Source organism: Tenrec ecaudatus, chromosome 7 (assembly GCF_050624435.1).
Source record: "Tenrec ecaudatus isolate mTenEca1 chromosome 7, mTenEca1.hap1, whole genome shotgun sequence".
Lineage (NCBI taxonomy): Eukaryota > Metazoa > Chordata > Mammalia > Afrosoricida > Tenrecidae > Tenrec > Tenrec ecaudatus.
The window spans coordinates 43,546,065-43,568,796 of NC_134536.1; the positions used below are offsets into that span (position 1 = coordinate 43,546,065).

The 22,732-nt window shown below is 44.8% G+C and overlaps 1 protein-coding gene across 1 annotated transcript in view; it reads right to left on the reverse strand.

Annotated features, from left to right (window-relative positions):
- Positions 1–22,286, reverse strand: part of RSPO3 (R-spondin 3) — a 104,641-nt gene extending 82,355 nt beyond the window's left edge. Inside the window, exon 1 of the mRNA XM_075554591.1 lies at positions 21,675–22,286. Within this exon, the coding sequence (XP_075410706.1) occupies positions 21,675–21,771 (97 nt within the window). The 5' untranslated portion in view covers positions 21,772–22,286. The remainder of the gene's footprint in view (positions 1–21,674) is intronic.
- Between the last annotated feature and the right edge of the window lie 446 nt (positions 22,287–22,732).

Genomic DNA, 22,732 nt, shown 5'->3' on the forward strand with positions numbered 1-22,732 from the left:
CTTTGAGCGCATAATAAATGTGAATAAAGAGTTGCCGGACAAGTGAATGAATTTATGCCTCTTTAATTAGGGCTAAATTTAATTTTAAAAGATGCTTAGATTGTCAGGGTTTTAAAAAGTATGATGTGATCAAATTCCATGAAAGCACAAAAGAAAACTTAAGCTATCAGATTCAAACCTTAGAGTTTGAAGTTGTGAGAGACCACTCACTGCCAAAGGTTAGGGGATGCTGCCCAAAGGAAATGGGGACACTTGGTGACCTTCTTGTTGAAGATCCGTGTCCTGCTTTTAGATACATGAAAGATGGTGAGCTCCATTTCATAGCTGATGCAACTTAATCTCTGACCAGGTAAACCATCGAAGATTATGCAGCAGAACCTGTTTTAGAGGTCCATCCATGAGCCCCGCAGTGGGGTTTTTCTCACGTCGTCCAAATCCAAGAAGGGCGAGATTCCAGGAAGACAATCAGAAAGATGCGATTCTACTGTACTGGCGTTTCCACTTCATCTCCCTTCTTTTCCTTTGTATTATTGTCTTGGCTACGCCAGGGAAAGATGCCGGATTCTAGCGGCATTCAATTGGAGGGCCAGTAGTAAATGACTATCATTTTATCTTTGAAGCAAAATAGGGAGGAATAAAATCTCATTGCAGTTGTTTCAAAACTACTTACAGAGCATGTCCCCACCCTCACCCCCCAAATGGCTTTTCACAGGGAAAAAAGCCCCTAAACTAATCCTGTAAGGGTAAAACTCCAGAATCCAGTGAGAAGCTTAGACTATGACTTGGCAATGACGAAACGGCATTAAAAGCCACAGCTTTAGAAACAGCTGACGCTAAGCCTGACATCGTGAAATCCAGAAAACCTCCGACGACTGAGTGGATGCTGACGCCTGTGACCCCAGAAGGTAGAGTCCCACTGCTCCTGGGGTTCCCAAGGCTTCCAATTGTTAGCGGAGGGCAAATCCGGTTAATGAACTCTCTCAGAGTGGCGAATGAGTTCAAAGTGCTGACGGCTACATAACCCATTAGGCCATTCAAAAACAAAAAATCCCTCCTTGCCATGGAGTTGACGGTCATTCACAGCAGCCCTCTAGGGTCAGGCAGCCCCGCGCCTGTGGGTTTCCAAGACAGCGCCTCTTCGTGGAAATAGAAAGCCTTGTCTGTCTCTCTCACAGAGGCTGGTGGTTTCCAGCTGCTGGCATTTCAGTTCGTAGCCTAATGTGTAGCCACTATGCCACCAGGGCTCCACTAATCGCCAAGGGGTGTTAGAAGCAGACAGTGGCTGGTCTAAAGGACAAGGATCACTGCTGATGCAGTGGGTAAAGCATTCCGCTGCGGACAGAAAGCTGTCTGAGTGTGCCCAGCAGCAGCTCCCTGGGAGAAAGCCCAGCCGTCTCTTTCTGTAGAGAGAGAGTTGGAAGCCCTCTGGGGCAGATGTCTTCTGTTCTGTAAGGGCACTCTGAGTCAGAATACACTCGGAGGCTGTGAACCCCGGGGCTCTTCAGCTCAAGCAGCGCAGGAACAATACTAGATTATTGTGCATACAGGAACGATTACTACTGTATCCTTCAGAGCAAATACTGTACAACAATTTTGAAATCCAGTCCACGAAGGATCTGATACTTTAGATGACTTAACTGTGCAATTTTCTGAACTGACAACCACTTAAAAATATTTTGATTCCCTGGAGCGTATCAGGAAAGTGCAGCTAGGAGCATTAGTGAGCGCCCACTTTTTCAGGCTTGGTTGCCTAAGGTTCCACCCAGTTTTAACAAGTGATTTTGAGATAAACATTACAATCCAGCCATTATCCTTTTGAGTATATCTTGGATAATAATAAAGAAACCAGAGCTTACATCAGATAAGATCCCAGATACATTACTTCATTTGGCGGTTGATGTGAAGAAATAACTAAGAACTGCATTTGAATTGGAATTCTGATAAGGAAATCAGTAATCCTCAACACCTTTTAAACCGTTAAAACATCAATACCATTCTATTGGTACTCTTTTTACCTGGAACAACCACATTTCCCCTAATTCGGTGCACATTAAACATGTTCTATCTGTGGTGTTAACTTAAAATAATATTTTGAAGTTCCTATTACAGTGGATTTAAATTTCTCTCTTGATTTCTTTCCCCTCCGCCCTTTTTCCTGTGTACATTATCATCACCGATGCCGCAGATAGCGTTAAGGCTTACTGTTGCTAAGATTAATAAGAACTATCAGTTAGGAACAGTTACTTACACTTTGTTTAATCTCTAATGGAAAGAAGTTCTCCAAATATTTACACCAGAACAGTTGTCAGAATGAATCCTGCACAATTGCTGGCATACTCCCAGGAGCAGGGTGCTGGCCCGTGGGGGAAGGGAGACCCTTAGCTGTATAGTTTTAAGTTGTCGTAGAATTTCAGGGAGCTGGAATCTGAAGGGTCTGTATTCGCCTTCAAAGTAAGCCAGCGGAGAGAGCCATTCAAGTAGAGCATTGGAGCAGACACTTTAGTTTATGGCTCTCATAAAAATAACTTTCCATTTTCCTCAGCCTTCAGAGTAAATAATCATGTAGCTTCCAGAGACACGGTAAGCAAATAATACATGAGAAAATAAACTAGAATGCGTGATGTGAAGGGACACCAATCTGTTTCTTTGGAATGTACCTCAAGATGCTGGACATATAGACCCAGCTTGTTCCTTTCCTGAGTTGCCTAGTGAGAGCTATTGGCCGCGGGAGAACTGAAAAGGGCGGAGACAAATGCCAAGATAAACGTGGTAGTGTTTTAGAAAATAACTCAGCAGTCTGCGTGTTTGCTTTTTCCTCGGAAGGTTCTAAAATTAGGACTGTTCGACTCATCGCGACATGTAGGGAGTGGACGAGTCCTTGGAGAAAACATTGTGTACTGGAAAGCTTTGGTGGTTTCCAATTGAAATGTAGTCTTTTCGGATTAGAGTACTTCTGTATTCAGGAGCCTATAAATTAAATACAAACACGCTGCCATCTTGTTGATTCAACTAATATCGACCCTAGGATGGACTTGCCCCTTTGAATTCCCCAGACCAAATCTTCATCCGGGAAGACAGCTTCACCTTTCTCCCACAGAGTGAGTGACTGGTTCACATAATGGGCTGCTAATCAATCATTACGCTGGTCATCACAAGATCAGAAGTTCAAACCCACCAGCCACTCCATGGGAGAAACCAGAAGGGGAAAAAACTCACTGCCACCGAGTGGATGACTGCAGGACATGGTCAAACCAGTCTCATGAGTTTCCAAGACTGTACCTGTTTGTGGGAGTAGAAAGCCCTCTCCTTCTCCCGCAGAATGGCTCGTGGTTTCCAGGGGCTGGCCTTGCAGAGTGCATGTAACCCCTAGACCACCAGGGCACTGCCATAGGAGAAGATGAGATAAGTATGCTAAAACCATGACCTAAAGGTTTCTGGGATTGTAGATTTTCCATGTATAGCATGAACAAGACACCAGATGAGAGGCAAACACTGCTCCCTCCAAAGTAATAAAAATTAAAATCACTGCCAATGACTAATGGCAGCCCTATAGGACAGAGTAGAACTGCCCCTGTAGGTTTTGGAGACAGCAAGCCTCATCTTTCTTCCACAGAGCAGCTGGTGGTTTCAAGCTGCTGACCTTGGGGTTTGCAGTCCTATGGGGTTTTAAGCACTACGATGCCAGTTTATAGTAAATTCCTGGCCAGTATAGATGGATGCTGTATATTAGCAGCTCTCAACCTGTGGGTCGTGACCCCTTTGGGGGTCAAATGACCCTTTCACAGGGGTCACCTAAGACCACTGGAAAACATAAATATTTCACGATATATAAGTACATATTGTTTTCTGATTAATCACTATGCTATAATTATGCTTAATTGTGTTCAGTTTGTAACAATGAAAATACATCCTGTATATCAGATACTTATACTAACAAAATTGCAGTTACGAAGTAGCAATGAAAATAATTTTATGGTTGGGGGTCACCACAACATGAGGAACTGTATTAAAAGGTCACAGCATTAGAAAGGTTGGGAACCATTGATGTAGATGGTCGCTTTGACTTAAAATGGTCTAGAGTTCCTCTGGCTGAAAATCTCCCATATGCTACTGGAAATTAATCTTTAAGGCACGGACACATAAGTGCCCAGAGGACTGAAAACATACATGAATCAGGTGTTGGAACTTCAGGCCTAATACAGGTTTTAATGGCAAATGCTATTGCTTATACCAGCGCTAAGAATGCATCTACACAATCCTGCAAGTCTAAGTCGCTTCCAAAGGATGGCTCCAGGAATCTATATTAAACGTTTGGTTCCATATCAAGCTCTGAACAGAACTGGAACATTGGCTAGATGTCTAGAAATGAGCTTATATAAAAGAGATCTTCCCTTTTAAATTATATTCAGTCTTTGTGGAGGGAACAAGAATTACCATCTTGAAAGAGCATGAAATGAATGGGTGAATTCATTCAGGCCAAGGAGCCAAAGCATAGTATTTTTGGTCCTTATTTCTTGTTATCCAAGACACCAAGCCAAAGCAAACTCACTGCCATGGAGTCCCGGCTGACTCCCAGCGACCCCCCCACCCCTGTTTTTTTGAGACTGGAACTGTTTATGGGAGTGGAATGCCCAGTCTTTCTCCCAAGTTGACCATGTGGATCGCTGCCCAGTGTATAACCACTACAGCACCGGGGCTCCTTAGCCTAGATCTACACTTCAGTCCTGACTTGAAGAAAAGACGAGATTGGATTCTATAAGAAGCTTACATTTGGCTGCTCCATATGTGCTCAGTTAGTGTGTGACCAAGCGCGTTTGTCTTTGTCTTTTGTACATCAATGTGGAAATGACACACCAGCAAAAGATATTGGTATAACACAGGCCACAGTTTTCTTGCTAAGTTTCCACAAATTAGGGTTCCTCTATTCTAAAAGTAACCTCATTGTCAAATCCAAGGCCAAAGAGAAACAGGACGCTCAGTGCTACAAATGGTTTGCCCTCAAGCACTAACCAACAGGGTAGTGGTGAGCACAGTTGTACTTCGTTAAAAAAAAAAGGGTTCACTGTGACTTGTAATCAACTCCACTGAAAAGGCAAATGAAGTCAATAAAAAAGAAATTAAATATTAACTATTGAGATATGCACAATTAAGACTCAATAAAACAAAATATGTTGTTCCATTAAATTGGTCATGATCAACAGCCTTACTCTTGGGTGTGTACAGTGCCTAGGTTAAGGTCAACTTGCCATACATTACCTGAAAATTACTGGTTATCAGAGAGGGCTGCAGAAAAAATTCTGCCTGCTTCTTTGTGGATTGAAAATAAACTATCCATCCATTCAACTTTATATCTACGTAAAGGATCTCGAAGATGAGGAGTATTGCCATGTTTTGAAGTCCTTCTGAATCACACGAAAAACGGGAACTCGCCACTTTAAGGACAGTGACCAGAACGAGCTCGGCGGTACCTTTGCTAAATTATTGATCCATCAGGTGTGACATGAGCACTTCCTACAACCCTCTCCCCTGCTCTCCGAAAGTTCACTTTACATGCCTTCACCCCTTTGCTTTGATGAAAGACCTCTGTTCAGTCTGTTTCCAGCAAACAAAAGAAACCCCAAGAGGATTTTTGTTTCTATGAAAAAAGAGGAAAGCAAAACTAGCATTCAGCATGAGCTTTGCAGCAGGCATTGAATGAAGCAAAGTGCTCCACAAACGGGAATAGTGGCTGTACTGCGCTCTCTCCCAGGGAACTGCCTCTCGCATTAAGCAGCCACGCCTTTGAACTTGAAGTGTCTGTGAAAGCTATATGTTTTACCTGCCCTTTGGTCTGATTTGGTAGGTTGTTTTTTGGGTCCGGGGGAGGCTCAAAACTTTTGTCCCACGTAAATGAAAGGTAATTTCCTCTTCATTCCACACTATTTTGGCTTTTCGGAAAAAAAGCTTCCCTGGGACACTTTACTTCCGTATAGCAAAGGATTCTGCCAATTGTTTCCAAGGAAAACTTGCACTTTTGTTACTAAGCCCAGATACAATAGTGCCCTAGGAACATTTCCCTTTAAGAAAATGTTGATCTTATAATTTCCTGTATACCAAGCATTCAAAATTAGAGCAACACTTAGTGGCTAGCACTGTAGTTTCTGCTTAGCTATTAATAGCATCATCTTTCTTATGCTCTTGGCAAATAGGCCCTTGTCTTCGCTCCGGAGGTTTTAGACAGCGTTGGCTTCTGCACTGTTGTGATGGCTTACATGCCGCTACAATGCTGGAAGGTATGTTACTGATATTCCAGATACCAGCAAGGTCACCCAGTGAGCAGGTTTCAGCAAAGACTTCAGACCAAAGAATAAACAAAGACCAAGAAATAGGCTGTCTACTTCTCAGGGACCAGCCACTGGAAACCTCATGGACAGCAGCAGCTTTCAATGCCTACTTTGGACTGCCGGAAGAATAAACAAATCTCTCTTAGAAGAAGTACAATCAGAATGTTTCTTAGAATCAAGTTTGGCAAGACTTCGTATCAAGTACCTTGGCATGCTATCAAGAAAGAAAAGTCCCGAGGGAAGGACACCCCCTTAGTACTGTAGAGGGGCATCCAGACAGTGGAAGGTCCCTAAGGAGATGGGATGATGGTGGCTGAAGCAACAGGCTCAACCATCGGGATAATTGTTTGGGTGGACAAGAGCAAGCAGTGTTTCGTTCTGTTGTACACAGGGTCACCGGATGGGAGCCAATGCAATGATCTCTAACAACAAGAAGAGGTCTTAGAGTTCCGCTGCTAGTGGAGTGTGCTGCCACTTACTTATTTACAAGTGTGACTTCAAGAATATCATGTCTAAATTTGCCTAAGGATGTTTCAAAGGACCCCAGCCCTTCCTGCTCTATCCTAGTCAGGTATCTCTTTGATAAAGACTCAGATTCAACTTCTCAGTTCTTTATATCAACTCAGAAGAGGGGAGGAGAACTTGGAACAATGGCTGCAGAGTCCCGTGTGTCTGCGTTTGCACTCCTGAAGGCAGACAAGGCAACTGCGAAGAGGTTAGTGTAGTGATGAATTGTGTATGCGCTGATACCCTATTCCAATGTCTAGGTGGAAAAATTGGTGGAAAAGTATTGTTTTCTGGTTTATTTCCTGCTCTCTGCAAATCATAATTGCTTCCAATTGTCAGGCACCAGCAGAGGTCTGAGCAGGGCGGTGGCTCAAGCGCACGGTGATATCCCTGTTCCCAAGGAGCCTGGCTTTCCTCACTCTAATTACTTTGGGCGATTGTGGTTTCTGGGATTTGGCCGAGTGATTCATTGGGACCCAAATTCTTCCAAGGAGCCCCCTTCCCCAGCAGAATTACGTTTGACAGGAAGCCCAGACTTCCACCTGACGCGGAGCTTTCCCTGGTTTAGAGCAAGGCTTTAAAGTCCTTCATGGGCTAGGAAAGAATAATAAACAAGATGGAATGAAGATCGCCACTTAACGCGGCGCACGTTAAGAGAGCAGTGAAAACAGTAAGTTCATGAATAAACAACCAACCAACCACAAAACATAACCAATTAGGATGGAGTTGAAACTCTGCCCTTTACAGTAGCTTTACTGATTACCAGCAGCGAGTCTAGAGGTGGTCAGGCAGGGTAGAAATTATAAACGTCAAGGATACATTTCCTCTCAGTCAGTTTCCTCACATCTCACCGTCAGGTTTTTCCTAGAAAAGCAAAACTAAAAAATGTACTGCCATCCAGGCGATTCCAACTCAGAGTGACCATGTAGGACCAGGTAGAACTGCTCCTGCTGCCCTCAGAGAATTAGCAATCATCTGGTAAGAGATGAAAAGGAGGGTGTTTGTCTTTAAGTATCAGAGAGAGTGGGAGCTCAGTGGTAGAATTTTCACTTTCCATCAAGGAAGCCAGGACCTATTCGACTCATGATCATGTCCTGCTGTGTGAAATTTGCTCCTTTCTTAGCTCTCTGCCTGACAGTTCTTCCTCAGCCAGTCTAATCTGTTCTTCTCAGAGCTGCGTGGTTAACAAGAGTCTGTGATAAACATACTGTGCTATCAACTTGCATTGAATTTTAAACTGCTATTTGCTCAAATATCACACTCCACGCAACTCTTTATGTCCAACCTTCACGAATCCAGCATCGTTCTAAACAGTTGTTCAGCTGGTATATTCTTATTCTTGAGTTGAGAATGTGATAATACTTTTCTATTTTGATTTTACGTCAGAATCACCAGTACTTCTTAAAAACAACAACAAACAAACAGATGTCCAAGTTCCCAACCCCAAGAGATTATGTTTCATTTGGGCTCGGATGCGGTCTGGCCATTGGTAAGTTTGACGAAGATCTCCAGGTGACTGGTATAGGAACTCGAGGTGGGGGCGACTGTGCCGTAACCTCAGTCCCAAGTGGAGGCTCCTGTGAATGTGAATGGCAAAAATAATGTAAGCTAAAAATACAGCAGATTTGATGAAGCAAGTTGAAGATTACCTTTCTGGATAACAAAAACTAGTCAAGGAAATATTTATTGTGGCTGTAAATTACATAGAGCATTTTGATGTTTAATGACAAAATTAAACACTTTGCCCATATCCTCATGTCTAGGTGAATCTTCTTTTGGATATGCACAATAATACATTATTTTGTATAAACTGTGTGATTTTATAGCTTCTAATGAAAAAAAACCCCCAACAAGAATGCAGAAACATTTTATGTTTAAAAACCATGACAGGATGCAGAGTTGAGAAGAGCAAGCTGTGAAAGAGCCGACTAAGAAGCAAAAATTAAGCTTCTGTGGCAACCTTTGTAGAAGACGTGGGGTTTGTTAAATACGAAGGAAAGGAGGATGACCAGATAAGAGAAGGGAAGGAAGAGAAAAAGGAAGGCTAAGAAAAGAACTCAAGTACCAATCCCACGAGTTGAGGTGCTGTGAAGGAATTAAAGAGGGACATAGGCTTGGAGTTAGCCTTTGACTGGAATCCCATCCCCGGGCAGTCAAGGTGAAGCTATTGGCACTTTCCTTCCAGGGTGGTTGTGGGATTAAATGTGATTGCATTGGCAAACACCTCAAGTTCAGAGTCTGGCACTTTTGATGACCAAAACATGGCAGCTATTTAAATAGTCATCGCCGGTACTGCACTCAATTCAACTGCAAATATGTGTACAGCAAGGTAACACATGCATAGATGAAACAGTAGCTCTGAGGAGTACGGGGCTATGGCTTGACATGAGGCAGGCACACATACTTTTACCGTTTTACTTTCTTATGAACAAAACGTGCCTGATGCCATCCACGCTTATAAGACAGCTTTTGCCCAAATGACCGGGTTCATACCTGTGAGGTCCCTTTGTGCGAGAGGAGTATAAAATAATGAGAAACAAGCTGCTCTGTTTCTTACCAACATCGCAAGCATATGTTAAGAAAACAGTGCTCTAAAATAAGCAGCTCACAAATTCTGTTATTTTACATTGTGTGGTGGTGGTTTGTATTATGTGGTTATGAAAGGGGGGCTGATTTACCACTCACTCTCGGGAATGTGCTTTGTATTGGGGTATAATTATAAATATGCTTACCAGCTAGTTTTCTGAGAACAATTTTTGGGAATGGCTGTAGTACATTGCATTATTGTGTATCCGCTTTAGAAAGATGTTTTAAGGTTGCTCAAACTAATCCCATGCATGCCCAGCTCTCTGCAGAGGGAAGGGAGGAAAACAGACACACTGGAAAATAAAACCTGCTTCTCATGAAGAAAACTCATACCGAGTCGTAGGAGAAAGAGAACTTGGCTCATTCTGGGACTGAAAAATTACTCAGTAGGGTGACTGATCTGTGGCAACATGACATAGTCCTAGAGGTGATGAGACGTCCAAGCAAGGACTTCAATGAATGATTCCGTAACTTTGACTGCAGCTCAGGACACTAGCAAACATTTCTTTTTGTAATACGGCCTCACTCTCACTTTTATCAGTCGAGCCTGACCCAGAGTGACTCTCTAAGACAGAGTACTGTTGTGCCTATGGGTTTCTCAGGCGGTAAGTTATTACGGAAGTAGAAAGACATCTTTTCCCATGGAGCAGCTGGTGGTTACACACCATGCACCATGTAATAAACAGCCCAATGCATAACCCACGATGGTACATTTAGGTGTTTTGTCTATTTAAACTTCTAGTATAGCATTTTCATCCGTGGTTCCTCATTTTTATAGTTCTCTGTCTAAGGAACCACAGTTGAAATTGTTGCACCTAACTGTTTAAACAGACAACGTGTACCTCATGCACCACCTGGAGTACTTCTCAGTGTCAGCAAAGGTTATCATTTCTGTAAAACACAGAGGCACTATTAGATTTGATCTTATGTGTTCACCTATCACTTTTGTGTTGGTTACTCTAAAGTACTTCTCCTCAGCCCCTGGTATTCTCTGAAACTTTTGTTCTGAGTTCCTAACTGTCCTGTTGGTCCCTGCTGAAGTTTCTTAACCCAAATCTGCTTCACCTACTTGCCTGACATTTTGCTGGCCTCCATCATTCTTGCATCCACCAGTACCTCAAGCCTCATAATCAAAAGTCTAGAGTACAATATTAACTCTCTCTCCTTTTCCTTCATGTCTAGATTGCTGTCATGATCTATTGATTAAATGGACATAAGTGATCTTCTGTATGCACCCTCCTCCACCACTCATCTGTCTCCTTATTGTCCTGAGGTGGCTTGGGTCTTGGTGTGATGCTGTGAGGTATAGTATGAGTTTTCAACAGGGTCACCCACGGTGGACACTTTTCAATGGAGTTTCAATATGAGAACACTGAGACACACTGGGAAGAAGAGCCTGGCAGTGAACATCTAAACAACGTAGTCAGTGAAACCATCATGAACAGCAAGCATATAAAACTGAAAATTCCTAGTATTAATGAGCTGAAGTGGGCCGATACTGGTGATTGTGAATCACACATACAGATGGTCTCCCAGAGCACAAATGACAAAGTGGACAGGAGCAGTATTGCAGTCATCATCAGAACGAACATCTCTGGGTGTGTCCTGAAGCACAGCTCTGTCAGTGATAGGATAATATGTATATGCCTACAAGGAGGACTAAGTCACAATCTTATTCTATTCTATATTCCTATTACTATGATTCAGATATTTATATACCACCACCAATGGCCAAAGATGAAGGATGTTTAGATCTTTGCCAATGTCAGTAGTTTGAAATTGATCAGACATGCAATCAAGACATATTGACATTTACTGCTGACTGAAAGGCAAAAGATGGAAACAAAGAAGGATCATCAGTTAGAAAAGATGACTTTAGTGACAGGAACAAAGTTGGAGAGCGCATACAATTTTACAAGACAAATGATCTATTTATTGGGAACACTTGTCTTCAACAGCATGAATGGCAACTGCACACATAGACATTGCCAGATGAAATATGAAGGCTTCAAATGGACTACATCTGTGCAAAGAGACAATGGAGAAACTCAATACCAGCAGTTAGAAAAAGGGCAGGGGCCCACGGTAGAACAGACCATAAACTGCTCATATACAAGTTCAAGTTGAAGGGGCAGAAAATTCAGACAAGTCCTTGAGAGCCAGCATATGACTTTGACCATATTCCATCTGAATCTAGAGGCCATCTCAAGGGTAGATTTGCTGCACTGAATAGTCGTGACCCAAGACCGAACAAGTGTAAGGTGACATGCAGGGCATCACACACACAGAGGCGATAGAAAGATGGGAGGGAAAGAAAGTATCAACACATATATTAGATGGGGCTAGGAAACTTGCTTTTGAACACTCAGTAACGAAAGCCACTGGGGAAAATGCTGAAGTAAAAGAGCTGAGCACAAAATTTCAAAAGGTGGCTCCAGAAGACAAAGTAGAGGATTATCAGAAAGAACATGCCTAGTCAATATTTCTCAACCCGAAAGAAGTAGAAGCAAGACAAACCAAAACCAAACCAAAAAAGTCAAGACTTTCATTGTAATATCAGAGGAGGACTCTCTGGGCAAGATATTGAACTAACCTGGAAGGATCAAAATAGACTATATGGAATACAAAGTGTCACTGTACCAAAAAGAACTCGCTTATGTTCAAACAGCTCAGGAGGTAGAATATGAAGGAATTAGTGAAAAGTACAGCTCCAGATACTGATGGAATACGAATTGAGATGTTTCAGCAAAGGGATACAAGCTACAAAGCACTCACTCATCTATGCCTGACCAAGTGACTGGAAGAGATCCATGCATGTGCTCATTCCAAAGAAAGGTAATTAAATGGAATGTGGACATGATCCAGTAATTTCATTAGTCACACATAAGTAAAATTGGGCTGAAAACAATTCCAGAAGGGTTGTAGCATTACAATGGCAGGACACTTCCAGAAATCCAAGGTGGAGCTTGATGGGTGTTCCTTGAAAGCAGAGAACACCAGAAAGATGTTTACTTGTGTTTCCTTGACTGTCTACATTTTCCTGTGTGCAACATAACAAATTATTAATACTACTGCAAAGAATGGGAGTATCAGAACACTTAACTCTGTTCCTAGAAAACTCATATGCAGACTGAGAGGCAGTCATTCAAACAAAACCAGGAACCCTGCCTGGTTTCAACCCGAAAGAGTGTGTGTCAGGGTCACTCCAGTGCACTACTTCAATCGGTATGCGGATACAACACTCGGAGAAACTGGAATCTGTGAAAAAGAACGCAGCCTGGGGTTATAGGAAGAATGATTAATGTAGTAGATGCAGCTACCACAACCTTGCTTGTCAAAGACTTGACACCCAAAAGGTTAAAGACTACGGCCTTTACTATGAATTACTAAATAAATCTCAACAGAAAGAAAACAAAATTCTCACACTGAATCAATTAGCAACACCATGGAAAAAGAATAGAGATAGAAGTTGACAAAGACTTTATTTTACCTGAATCTACTGTCAAAGGAAGCAGCAGTTAAGAAATCAGAGAGGAAGTATTGCGTTTGATACATATATTGCACAAGACCTCTTCCAACATTACATCGCAAATACTAAGGCACGCTTGGCCCAAGCAGGGTATTGCCATTTCCCCATCTACGTGTGGGAGATGGACAATGAACAAAGAAGGCAGGAACAGATTGGTTGCCTTTCAATTCAGGGGTGGGTGAAGAATATTGAATTCTCAACGGACTTTCCGGAAGGAGTACAGATACAGGTAGAATGGTCTTCAAATGTGAGGATGTGGTCACTTCATCTTGCATACTTTGGAGATGTCATCAGGAGGGACAAGTCCCTGAGAAAGAAACCATGGTTGGTAAAATAGAGGGTCATGCAAAATGAGGAAGACCTTCAAGGAGATCGACAGTCAGTGTCAAAGAATGGCCTCAGACCTGTCCACAATTGTGAGGCGCCCTCAAGGATGGGGAGTGTTTTACACAGGGCCATTCTGAACCCAAATCCACTCTGTAACATCTGAAAATAGTGATAACATGTATCCTCTTGCTGTATCAGGCACTGTCATAAGCACAGGATCTTATTCCCTTAGAACCCTTGTTAATTGTAGTTACCTCTCTTTGTTCTCACAGGCTCCTTATGACAGTGAGCCATGGGAAAGAAACTTGGAAGCATCTTTCCAGCTGGCACTCTAAACTAGCTGGCTGTCACCCCGAACCAAGGGATAAGCAGCTGTCAACTTCATAAGTGGATTGTGGCTGTGTTTCTGGTTTCCAGGCACTGAAAACTGTGAAGGCAGGGGCAAATCGTGTTTAATCCACATTAATTAATCTTTTAAATGCGCTTACATATAATAAGTGGATGCTTATATTCATCTGCATTTTCCCTTCTCTTATTCTATTTTAATAAAGGAGGCCAGGTGTCATAATGGCATTGTGTGTGGCTGCTAAGGGAAAGGTGGTCAGTTTACATTTATCCCATGGCTGCTTTAGGAAGAAGACCTGTAGATCTGCTTCTGGAAAGATTACAACCTAAGAAATACTCTGGGGCAGCTCTGCACCGTCACATGGGGTCACTATGAGTGGGGATCAATTCAACATTGCCTAAGGAAAACAACATAATACTTTTATTGTTACACATGTACGCACATATTTTTTATTCAAATTTTCGACAAACTTTTGAAGTCCCTTCATGTGTGTTGTCTTTGCATAAAACAAATCCTTTGACATGTCAACATTTTCATATATATAATTCAGTGACATTATTCTTGTTTATCATGTTGTTAAAAAGAACAAAACCAAACAAACCTAGGTCATGGCTCTCAACCTGTGGGTCGTGACCCATTTGGGGGTCGAATGACCCTTTCACAGGGGTTGCCCAATTCATAAGAGTAGCAACATTACAGTTATAAAGTAGCAATGAAAATACTTTTATGGTTGGAGTCACCACAACATGAGGAACTGTATGAAAGGGCCAAGGCAGGAGGAAGGTTGAGAACCACTGACCTAGATAGATTGTGGTTATTTGCATTCTTATTCTTCAAGTACTGATCTTGTTGCATACAACAGCTAACTACAAAAAGGCTGTGTAACCCCCAATCATGATTTATGGTCTCCTTTGAAAATATTAAACTTTCAAGAGACTATAGGGATCACTTAAAGTTTTAGATAATCCTCTTTCACAGACAAGCAACTGTACTGTAACTTAGTGTGGCAAAAGGTCTTTCCTGAAGTATACACCTATTAGTTACACTGGATGGAAAGCTTACTGCATTGTTCCCAAGGGACACTCAGGGTTTTTTCTGGATGCCTTTCCAGCTCTCGGTCTCTACCCTGAACTTACAGATGCTTGTGATTCATCAAATAATCAAAGGTCAGATGATACACTAATAAAAAATATTCTGAAGATTAAAACAGATCCTGCACAAAACATAAAGAAAGCAAAAGTCTATCAAGCTATATCCATACAGACAAGCATATTCTTTAGTGGCCCCAGGATCAGAGCAAAACTAAAACCCTCTGATATGTAAATGATAATTTTTATAGAAGCAGAGATGACTTGCCACACTTACTGATAAAGATTAGAAAATACAGCTTTCAGTATGGATTACACTCAATTTAAAAAGACAAAAATTCTCACAACTTCACCAGTAAACAGCCTCATGATAAAAATTTATGTTGTCAAGGATTTTATTTCACTTGGATCCACAAACAAAGCTTGTGGAAGCAGTCAAGACATTAAAAGATGTACTGCCCTGGGTAAATCTGCTGAAAAGTCTCTTTAAAGTGTTAAAGAGCAAAGACTTCACTTTGAGGACAGAGGGGCACTTGAGCCAAGCCATGGCTTTCCCCATATTCTCATTTGCATGCAAATACTGGACCATTAGTACGGAAGACAGACAAGCTGGTGGCTTTGAATTATGGGGCTGATGAAGAATATTTAACCACAGACTGCCAAAGGAATAGAAACAAGCCTATCTTGGTAGACGTACAGCCAGAATGCACCTTAAAAGGGAGGATGTGGAGCCTTCACCTCCCTTATTTGGACATTTTCTCAGGAGGGCCCATACCCTGGAGAAGGACCACATGCTGGGTGAGTCTGAGGGCACTGAAAAACAGGAAGACCCGCAATGAAACAGACTGACACGGCGACTGCAACATGGGCTCCAACACAGCAATGACCGTGAGGATAGAAGGACGACATGTATGCTGGGGACAGGATCACTACAGAACAGCCTTCTTGAAAACCAAGGAATTTTCCCCGCACAGGGTTTAGAAGAATTGCAATAACAGCAGATGATAATTAGGGACACTGCCAAGATTATAAATAAGGCAGAAATGTTCTTATCAGATTAAAGGTACCCGAGATCATATTTTTTCAATGAAAATTTGAAATTATTCAAACTTTTTCACATGTGAAAAGAATTGAGATTTTGATTAAAAGTTTCATATTGTTAGAATCCTTGGCCAGAAAATGGGTTTTCTTAGTATTCAATAGAACTCAGATTTTGAGCTTTCTCAACCACCCCGACATCCTCAAGAATGGAATGTTCCATTCTTTTCAGCATGGTGGGATGGCTCCTTCAATTAGAATGCTAGTGATATTATTGAGTGAAAAAATCTGAGGGGTTGAATTAAAAAAAATAGAATCAATGGATTGCACCATTTTCACTCATATGTTTTATATTTTATTAAGGTGCAATTGCATAGCATTTTAAGCTTACCTGCTCAACAGATATAACCCTGAGAAAGAAATTCCCAACCAAGAAAGTAATTTTATTTTCTTCAAGATAAGAATCAAGGCAAAAAACCAACCCATACATAATGTGTGAAGCAAAACGTTATTAGGTCATCATTCTCAAAGAAATGCCAGTGTGCAGCGCAGTTAGAAGTAACCCTACCCAAGGGAAGCGTGTAATTTCAACACAGTGTCTTACATGATCCGTACCATGCTCTCAAAACTGAATGATGTTTTTCTAATGGTAGCCAAAGTTGATTCTTATATTTCATGAAACACAATACTCACTCTGATGGCATGTCAAGAATTCACTACTTGGAGCAATATTGGGGTGTGTGTGTGTGTGTGTGTAATAGTGAGGAAGTGGGAAGAGAGGGGTCAGGGCAAATTCACAATGAAACATTTGGAAAGTGGTAGAGGCGGAATGCTAGTTTAGTAAATCACTCTTCCTAGAGTTGTTACATGTTTTGATCATTCATTTTTGTAATTACAGAGGGTTTTCTTGTTCTTAATTCTACATAAAGGTCCGAGAACCCTACATAATATTCTATCAGCATTGCAAAGCTGCATTTAAAAAAGGACAATGGTGAGCCATTTAGTTAAGTTTCCTGGAAAATACTTTAGATATTTTATCACAACCTGAAGATCTCTTCCCCTGTTCAAATCATCTAAAATAATCAAATGGCAAATGAATTCACTTTATAGTAGGATAGTATATTCCCATAATAACTTGAATATCTAATTTTACTGCATGTTGTAATTTCTCTTCACAGTTTTCTGGGGATCTAGTTAAATGCCAGGGAAATGTTTAATGGGGAAATAACAAGTCTTATCCATTTATATAAGTTTAAATTTTGTTCATATTTCATGCTTAAAGGAACACTGAAATGATGAGTTTCACAATCATTTTTATTTCTTGTTTTAATTTACAATAATTTTGGACTAAAGGAAAAGCTTTAAAGACCATTTTTAATATTTTCAATAAATTATTTTATTGACAAAAGAAACTGATAATTAAAGTAATAGAGTAAGGAGATATTTTAAGAAATGATCCTTAGAGGGTCATGATAATTCAAATCTATAGAAACTAAATACACTTTTCTTGCATTTAGAGATTTGCAGTACTTCTGGATTAGAATTTGAAGCTTTAGTTAATAAAGGTATCAAATAATATGTGACTTGTATACTTTCTCTAGTATTTTTTCCTTTTCTCTATTTCTAATGGTGCAAAAGTAGATATTGCAAACTGTATGGGGGAATTAGATTATGCTAGTTCAATTACCTTGCTACTTTCCATGTTTAGCCATGTAATCATCAAGAGCATGTCAGAACTTCAAAGAATGGTTCAACATAGGCGAGAACATAATGAACAATGGCCATTATATTCCAGGACACCTTTGGAACTTTATTACTATTAAAATTATTTCCTTTGCATGCGTGTTCCTTTTGTGAGTATCTTAATGCATGCCAGAAAGGCTTTATAGATTGTGCCTTGTGATGCCGCCTCATCATGATTATGCAGATCGGAGATAGTTGAAAACTTGGATTTATTTGAAACCACAAAACCAATGCCCGAATAATAGATGGCATCCAATGAAAGGGATTCTACTAGGGCATCTGATATTCCTAATGATAGCCTAATAGCACAGTACGATCCTACAACGTCCACTGAGTAATCAAATAATGCATTCTATATAGTTTGCTTTACTATCATTATTAGTTATTTGATTCTCTGGTATTAGTGGCAAATGCGTGATAATTGTACAGATAAAGCTCAATTCAAGATTTTCACATTCGGAACGGCTAATTCTCCAATCATATTGGATAAACGATGGTCTGAAGGCATGCAAACGTACCATTTAATTACCCTGACATCTTCTCTGTGATAAAGATCAGCATGTAGCTTAAGTAACTGTGAGGCTCATGACAAGGGACAAGATCTATTTATAGGGTGTATGGCTTTGTGAGAGTTACTTAACTTTTACTTCTTGGGTTTCTTTTTCAGTAAAATGAGAATACTAATATTTTCTCCTGTGTTTCAAGTGAGTTACCTCCAGTGAAAATGCATTTCCACAAGCCGCTCCTCGAGGAGCCCCGAGGGCGTATTTGCTATGTGCTGGGCCAGACCAGAAGTTCAAAATCACCAGCTGCTCCGCTGGAAAAAGACAGGACTTTCTAATCTGGTAAACTGGCACATGCTCAGAAACTCACAGGGACAATTCTACCCTGACCTATAGGGTCACTCAGAGTCCACGTCGACTTGACAGCAGTGAGAAAATAGGGTGCTGTGGTTATTTTATTATGTCGAGTATGATCTATAACTTTATTAGCAGAAAACCTGGATTTCACAGGTTGACTGTACAAAGCTTTGCTGGAAATGAGTTTGAAAAGGTTAGGGTTCTTAAGTTTAGCATCTTATCCTTAAAATTAAATCCTACATCTGTAAATATTGCCAGCTGGTGATTTTGAATAGGATCACGTTTAATTTCTATCTTGAATAAGTTAGATTTTTATCACCCGTGGGAGCTGTTTTTCATCCAAATAAATACAAAAAGATAGAGTGTATCTATCTATCTATATCTATCTATCTATATATATATATATATATATATATAGAGAGAGAGAGAGGATACTATGGAAAGTGTTGTTATTTTTATATAGAGGAAGAAGGTCACTAGTTTTTAACAAAGCTGGAATAAATGGAGAAGCTGCTGTTTTTGGGAAGGAGGGCATCCCTGATGTGGCTTATTTCTGAAGCTAAGCCACGGTTGCTTTCATTTTACAGAATGAAAAATCATGAAAATTTATGTGTGTGTTTTTACCAGAAAAATTTCAATCCTCACATCCAGAGATCATGAAAGAACTCCTGAAAGCATAATGTTTACACTAGAATTTTCTCTCTCTCAAGTCTTTAACTTATAAGTCTGAGAAAGTGAGCCAGTGTGTCTACAAATCAACAGAAAGACCCCTAAATATTCATCTCCACTCCCTCCTGAATTTATAATATCTACGTATAAAAGCAGATCCTCTTAAATATCTCTTTACCACCTACTTTTTTAAAAAATGTTTTGCAAGTCTTTATTGGAGAAACATTTTTCATTCGTTTCTTTCAGAAATTTCCAAATCAAACAAGGTTTACACTGAAGTAAATAACGAGATTGTATACCTGCAGTTTGACCTCTAGTCTCTGGATTTTCAGGAAGGAAATCTCAAGCAGTACCAGGCTGCACCTGCCGAGTAAAAGTCTAGTCTCTCTCCTCATATGACGCAAGGGGTCGCCCCTCTCCCAAGGTTGGAGCAGCCAACCCCGCCGCACGGAAGGGCTCCGCGGCGGAAAAAGCGAGACCCATTCTTTGCGGGAACTCCTCCCTCCAGCCCACTCCCATCAAATTACTGGAATTGCATCCCAAGTCCCCCAATTCTCTCTCTCTCTCTCTCTCTCTCTCTCTCTCTCTCTCTCTCTCTCTCTCTCTCTCTCTCTCTCTCTCTCTCTCTCTCTCTCTCTCTCTCTCTCTCTCTCTCTCTCTCTCATTTCCCTCAATGTGACTTTGGGACGATTAGGGACGAAGAGCAGCTCAGCTTGCCTTTTAGGAACAGTGCAAAAGTCCAAGCCAAGGGGTCACCCACTCTGTGCTAGTTCTACGGAACCCCGCGGCGGAGGCAGCGGGCAGCTTCCCGCGGCGTGGGCCCCGCTGGGGAGGTGGGCATCGGGGAGCAGCCAGCGTTCTGTCCCCTTACTCCCTGGGGGCAAACGAGCCTCCCCCCCCTCGCCCCAAGCAGCAAACGCAGATGCGCCCGCACGCCTTCCGGGGACCCTGTTCGGCCCCAGCAAGTGTGACACTCACTCCCTCCGGGCCCCGGGGGTCCTCGGTAGGGGTGACGGGCGAGTTGTGCGCGTGGACTGGAAGAGCGGAGGGCAAGCAGGAAGCTGTCCTTCTGCCTGGCTGCCCTCTGCCCACCGACCTGAGAGTCAAGGCCGGGACCCGAGCAGGGGGCGGGAGGAGGGCAAGGCTGGAGCCCGGGCTGCTGCTCCTGTGCGCGGCCGCCTCGCCGGAGCGCAGAGTGGGTGGGAAGTTACGAGAACACAAACCATTCAGGAGCCAAGTACCATAAACCGGATGGCCCGGAGCGCCCAGGCCAGGCTCGCTCGCCCCCCGCTACGCCGGCCTCCGGCGGAGAGTCTCTGCCGGCCCGAGCCCGTGGCGCAGGGGCCCAGCCACGTCTCTACAGGCAATTTTCAGGTGAATCAATCCTTGTCTGCCTGAGGCGGGCGGCACAAAGGGGGCTTTCAGGGGACCCTCACGCCGGGGCGCGGGGCACAGACGACCGGCGGCCGAGCAGCGGGCGCAGAATGGGCATCTCGCCCCTGCCGGAGACGCTGTCCCCAGGGGCTTTGCTAGCTTAGACCTGCACGAGGGCTCCACGCCGGTGACCGGGAGTCCACAGGCAAAGCCTGGTTCTGTGTCCCTGAGCGCCTGTAAGGACGTTCTTTCTCTCCACCCACAAGCACCCCCACCGCCCGAGCCAGGGACCCCAGCTCTGCTCTCCGCGCGCGGCTGCGCTCCCCTCACACAGACTCGGACGGCAGGGCGGCCAGCGTGCGGGGCGACCCCGGAGCAGGGAAAGGTGGCCCCAGGCCCCCGTCTCCTCCTGCTCCTCCTCCTCCTCCTCCTAGGCTCCGAACGATGCCACCTTTCACGTGCCAGCTTGGGCCAGCGACTGCCGCGGGCGTGCCCGTTGACGGCCAGCTAGCGCGCCCTCGCTGGAGGTCTTCCCAAGCCAGTCTTCAGGCTTCTGGGGCCGCGAGAGCGCGGAGGCGAGCTTGAGACCGGAGGGGGAATTCGGCCCCTCGTTCAAGGTTTGTCCCCTGGGAAGGGTCTGAGGACTGCGGGCGTGGGTCTTGGAAAACCAGCGGCCCCGCGGAGCCAGCCGTGCGCGGACGCGGGCACCGGCCTCCCACCGCTGCTCCGGCGCGCAGACCCGCGCCCCGGTGGCGCCCCGGCCCCCGGCCCCTCCACTCCGGCCGCTCTGCGGGGGAAAGCGGCCGCGCAGGCGCTCCTTCGCCGGCCTCCTCCAGTCTCTGCGGGTCGGTGAGCGCTTTGCCTGCCCCGCGCGGCGTCCCGGACAAGCCGAGGGTCTCCCTGCGCGTGCACGCGGCCGTCGGGGCGCCCCGCAGAGGTCTCGGTGTGTGTGTGTGGGGGGGGGCTGTTGAGGCCCCTCCACCCCGGGTCTGGGAAGGAAAGCCCCCAACCCTGGACCGAGTTTCAAGACGGTCTGGACTTGGCCTCGAGCTCCAAGTTCCCCGGGGGCGGGGAGGGAGCCACAATCTGCGCCTGGTGGGTGACTCCGCCGCCCAGGAAGATGCCCGGGCGGAGAGGGGTGCGTGAAAGACGCCGAAGCCCCAAGGGTCACGTCCGGGTGGGGGTCGCTGGGAACCCACGCGGGAGGGACAGGCAAAGCGACCCGACAGGTGAACGCGGCGGCAGGGAGCCACGGCCCCAAAGGCCACCCCCCTGGGCACTTACTTCTTCGCTGGCGCCGTCCCCGGGAGGCGTTTTGGCTGCCGATGTATTCCATAAAGTTCAAAATGATAAAAAACCAAGAAATCAGTCGCAAGTGCATAGTAACCCAGTAATGTTTCCCTTTCTTGTCGCCTTTTTCTCTCGGAGGTGACTGCGAGTTAATGCTTTACAATGAGGTGTGGGCGCTAGGCGTCTGTGGAGCTACCGCGAGGACCCGGGCAGGGGGACCGTCTCCGCTCCGATCGGGCCGGCGGGCTGCGCTGGCCGCGCGGCGGGACGCGAGGGCAGGGAAACCAACTATTGTGCGTTCAAATTATCCGGGAGGCGGCTGTCATCGCCGGGCGCGAGCGGTGCGGGAAGAGCGAGCGGCCACGCCGGGGCGGCCGCAGGTAGCATGTTGTGCGACGGCGGCAGCCGCGGGCGAGCGGGTGGCGGCGGCGGCCCCTCGGGCTCAGAGGCTGCGGCGGCTGCGGCGGCTGCGGCGAGAGCCCCGGGAGCGCAGGGGAGCCGGCGCCGTGGGCACCGCGGCCATGGCCAAGGGGTGGCGAAGAGACCCTGAGCTGCTGCTGCTGCTGCCGCTGCCGCTGCTGTTGGCGAGCAGGAGCCGCTCCAGTGTCGGGCAGGGCTCCCGGGAGCACCCCATAGGGGGAGGAGGGAGGGAGGGAGGGGACGGCGGAGGGGGAGAGGCGCGGGGGATGGCTGCGGGGGGCGGGGGAGCTCGGGGGCGGGGAAGGAAACTGCTGGAGCCACAACCCTGAGCGACCTCAATAACTTTCAATTTCAAGAGGGAAAGAGGGAGCTGGAAAAGTACAGGCGTTGCGATTTGGCAGAGAGACGGGAAGAGGCGCCTAAGGGGTCCCGGGTCTGCGGCGGAGCATCTCCGGACCCGGCAAAGGCCGCGGGGGAACAGGCACAGGGCTGGGGGACGTGGGGGCGGCCCCGCGGCGTACAGACTCGAGCCCCCAGCAAAGCATCTCTTGCGGGAAGAGGTGGACTCGCTGCGGCCGGGAGGGTGGAGGCCGGAGGTCCTGAGGGCGGGAGCTCTCCTCCCCGAAGCACGC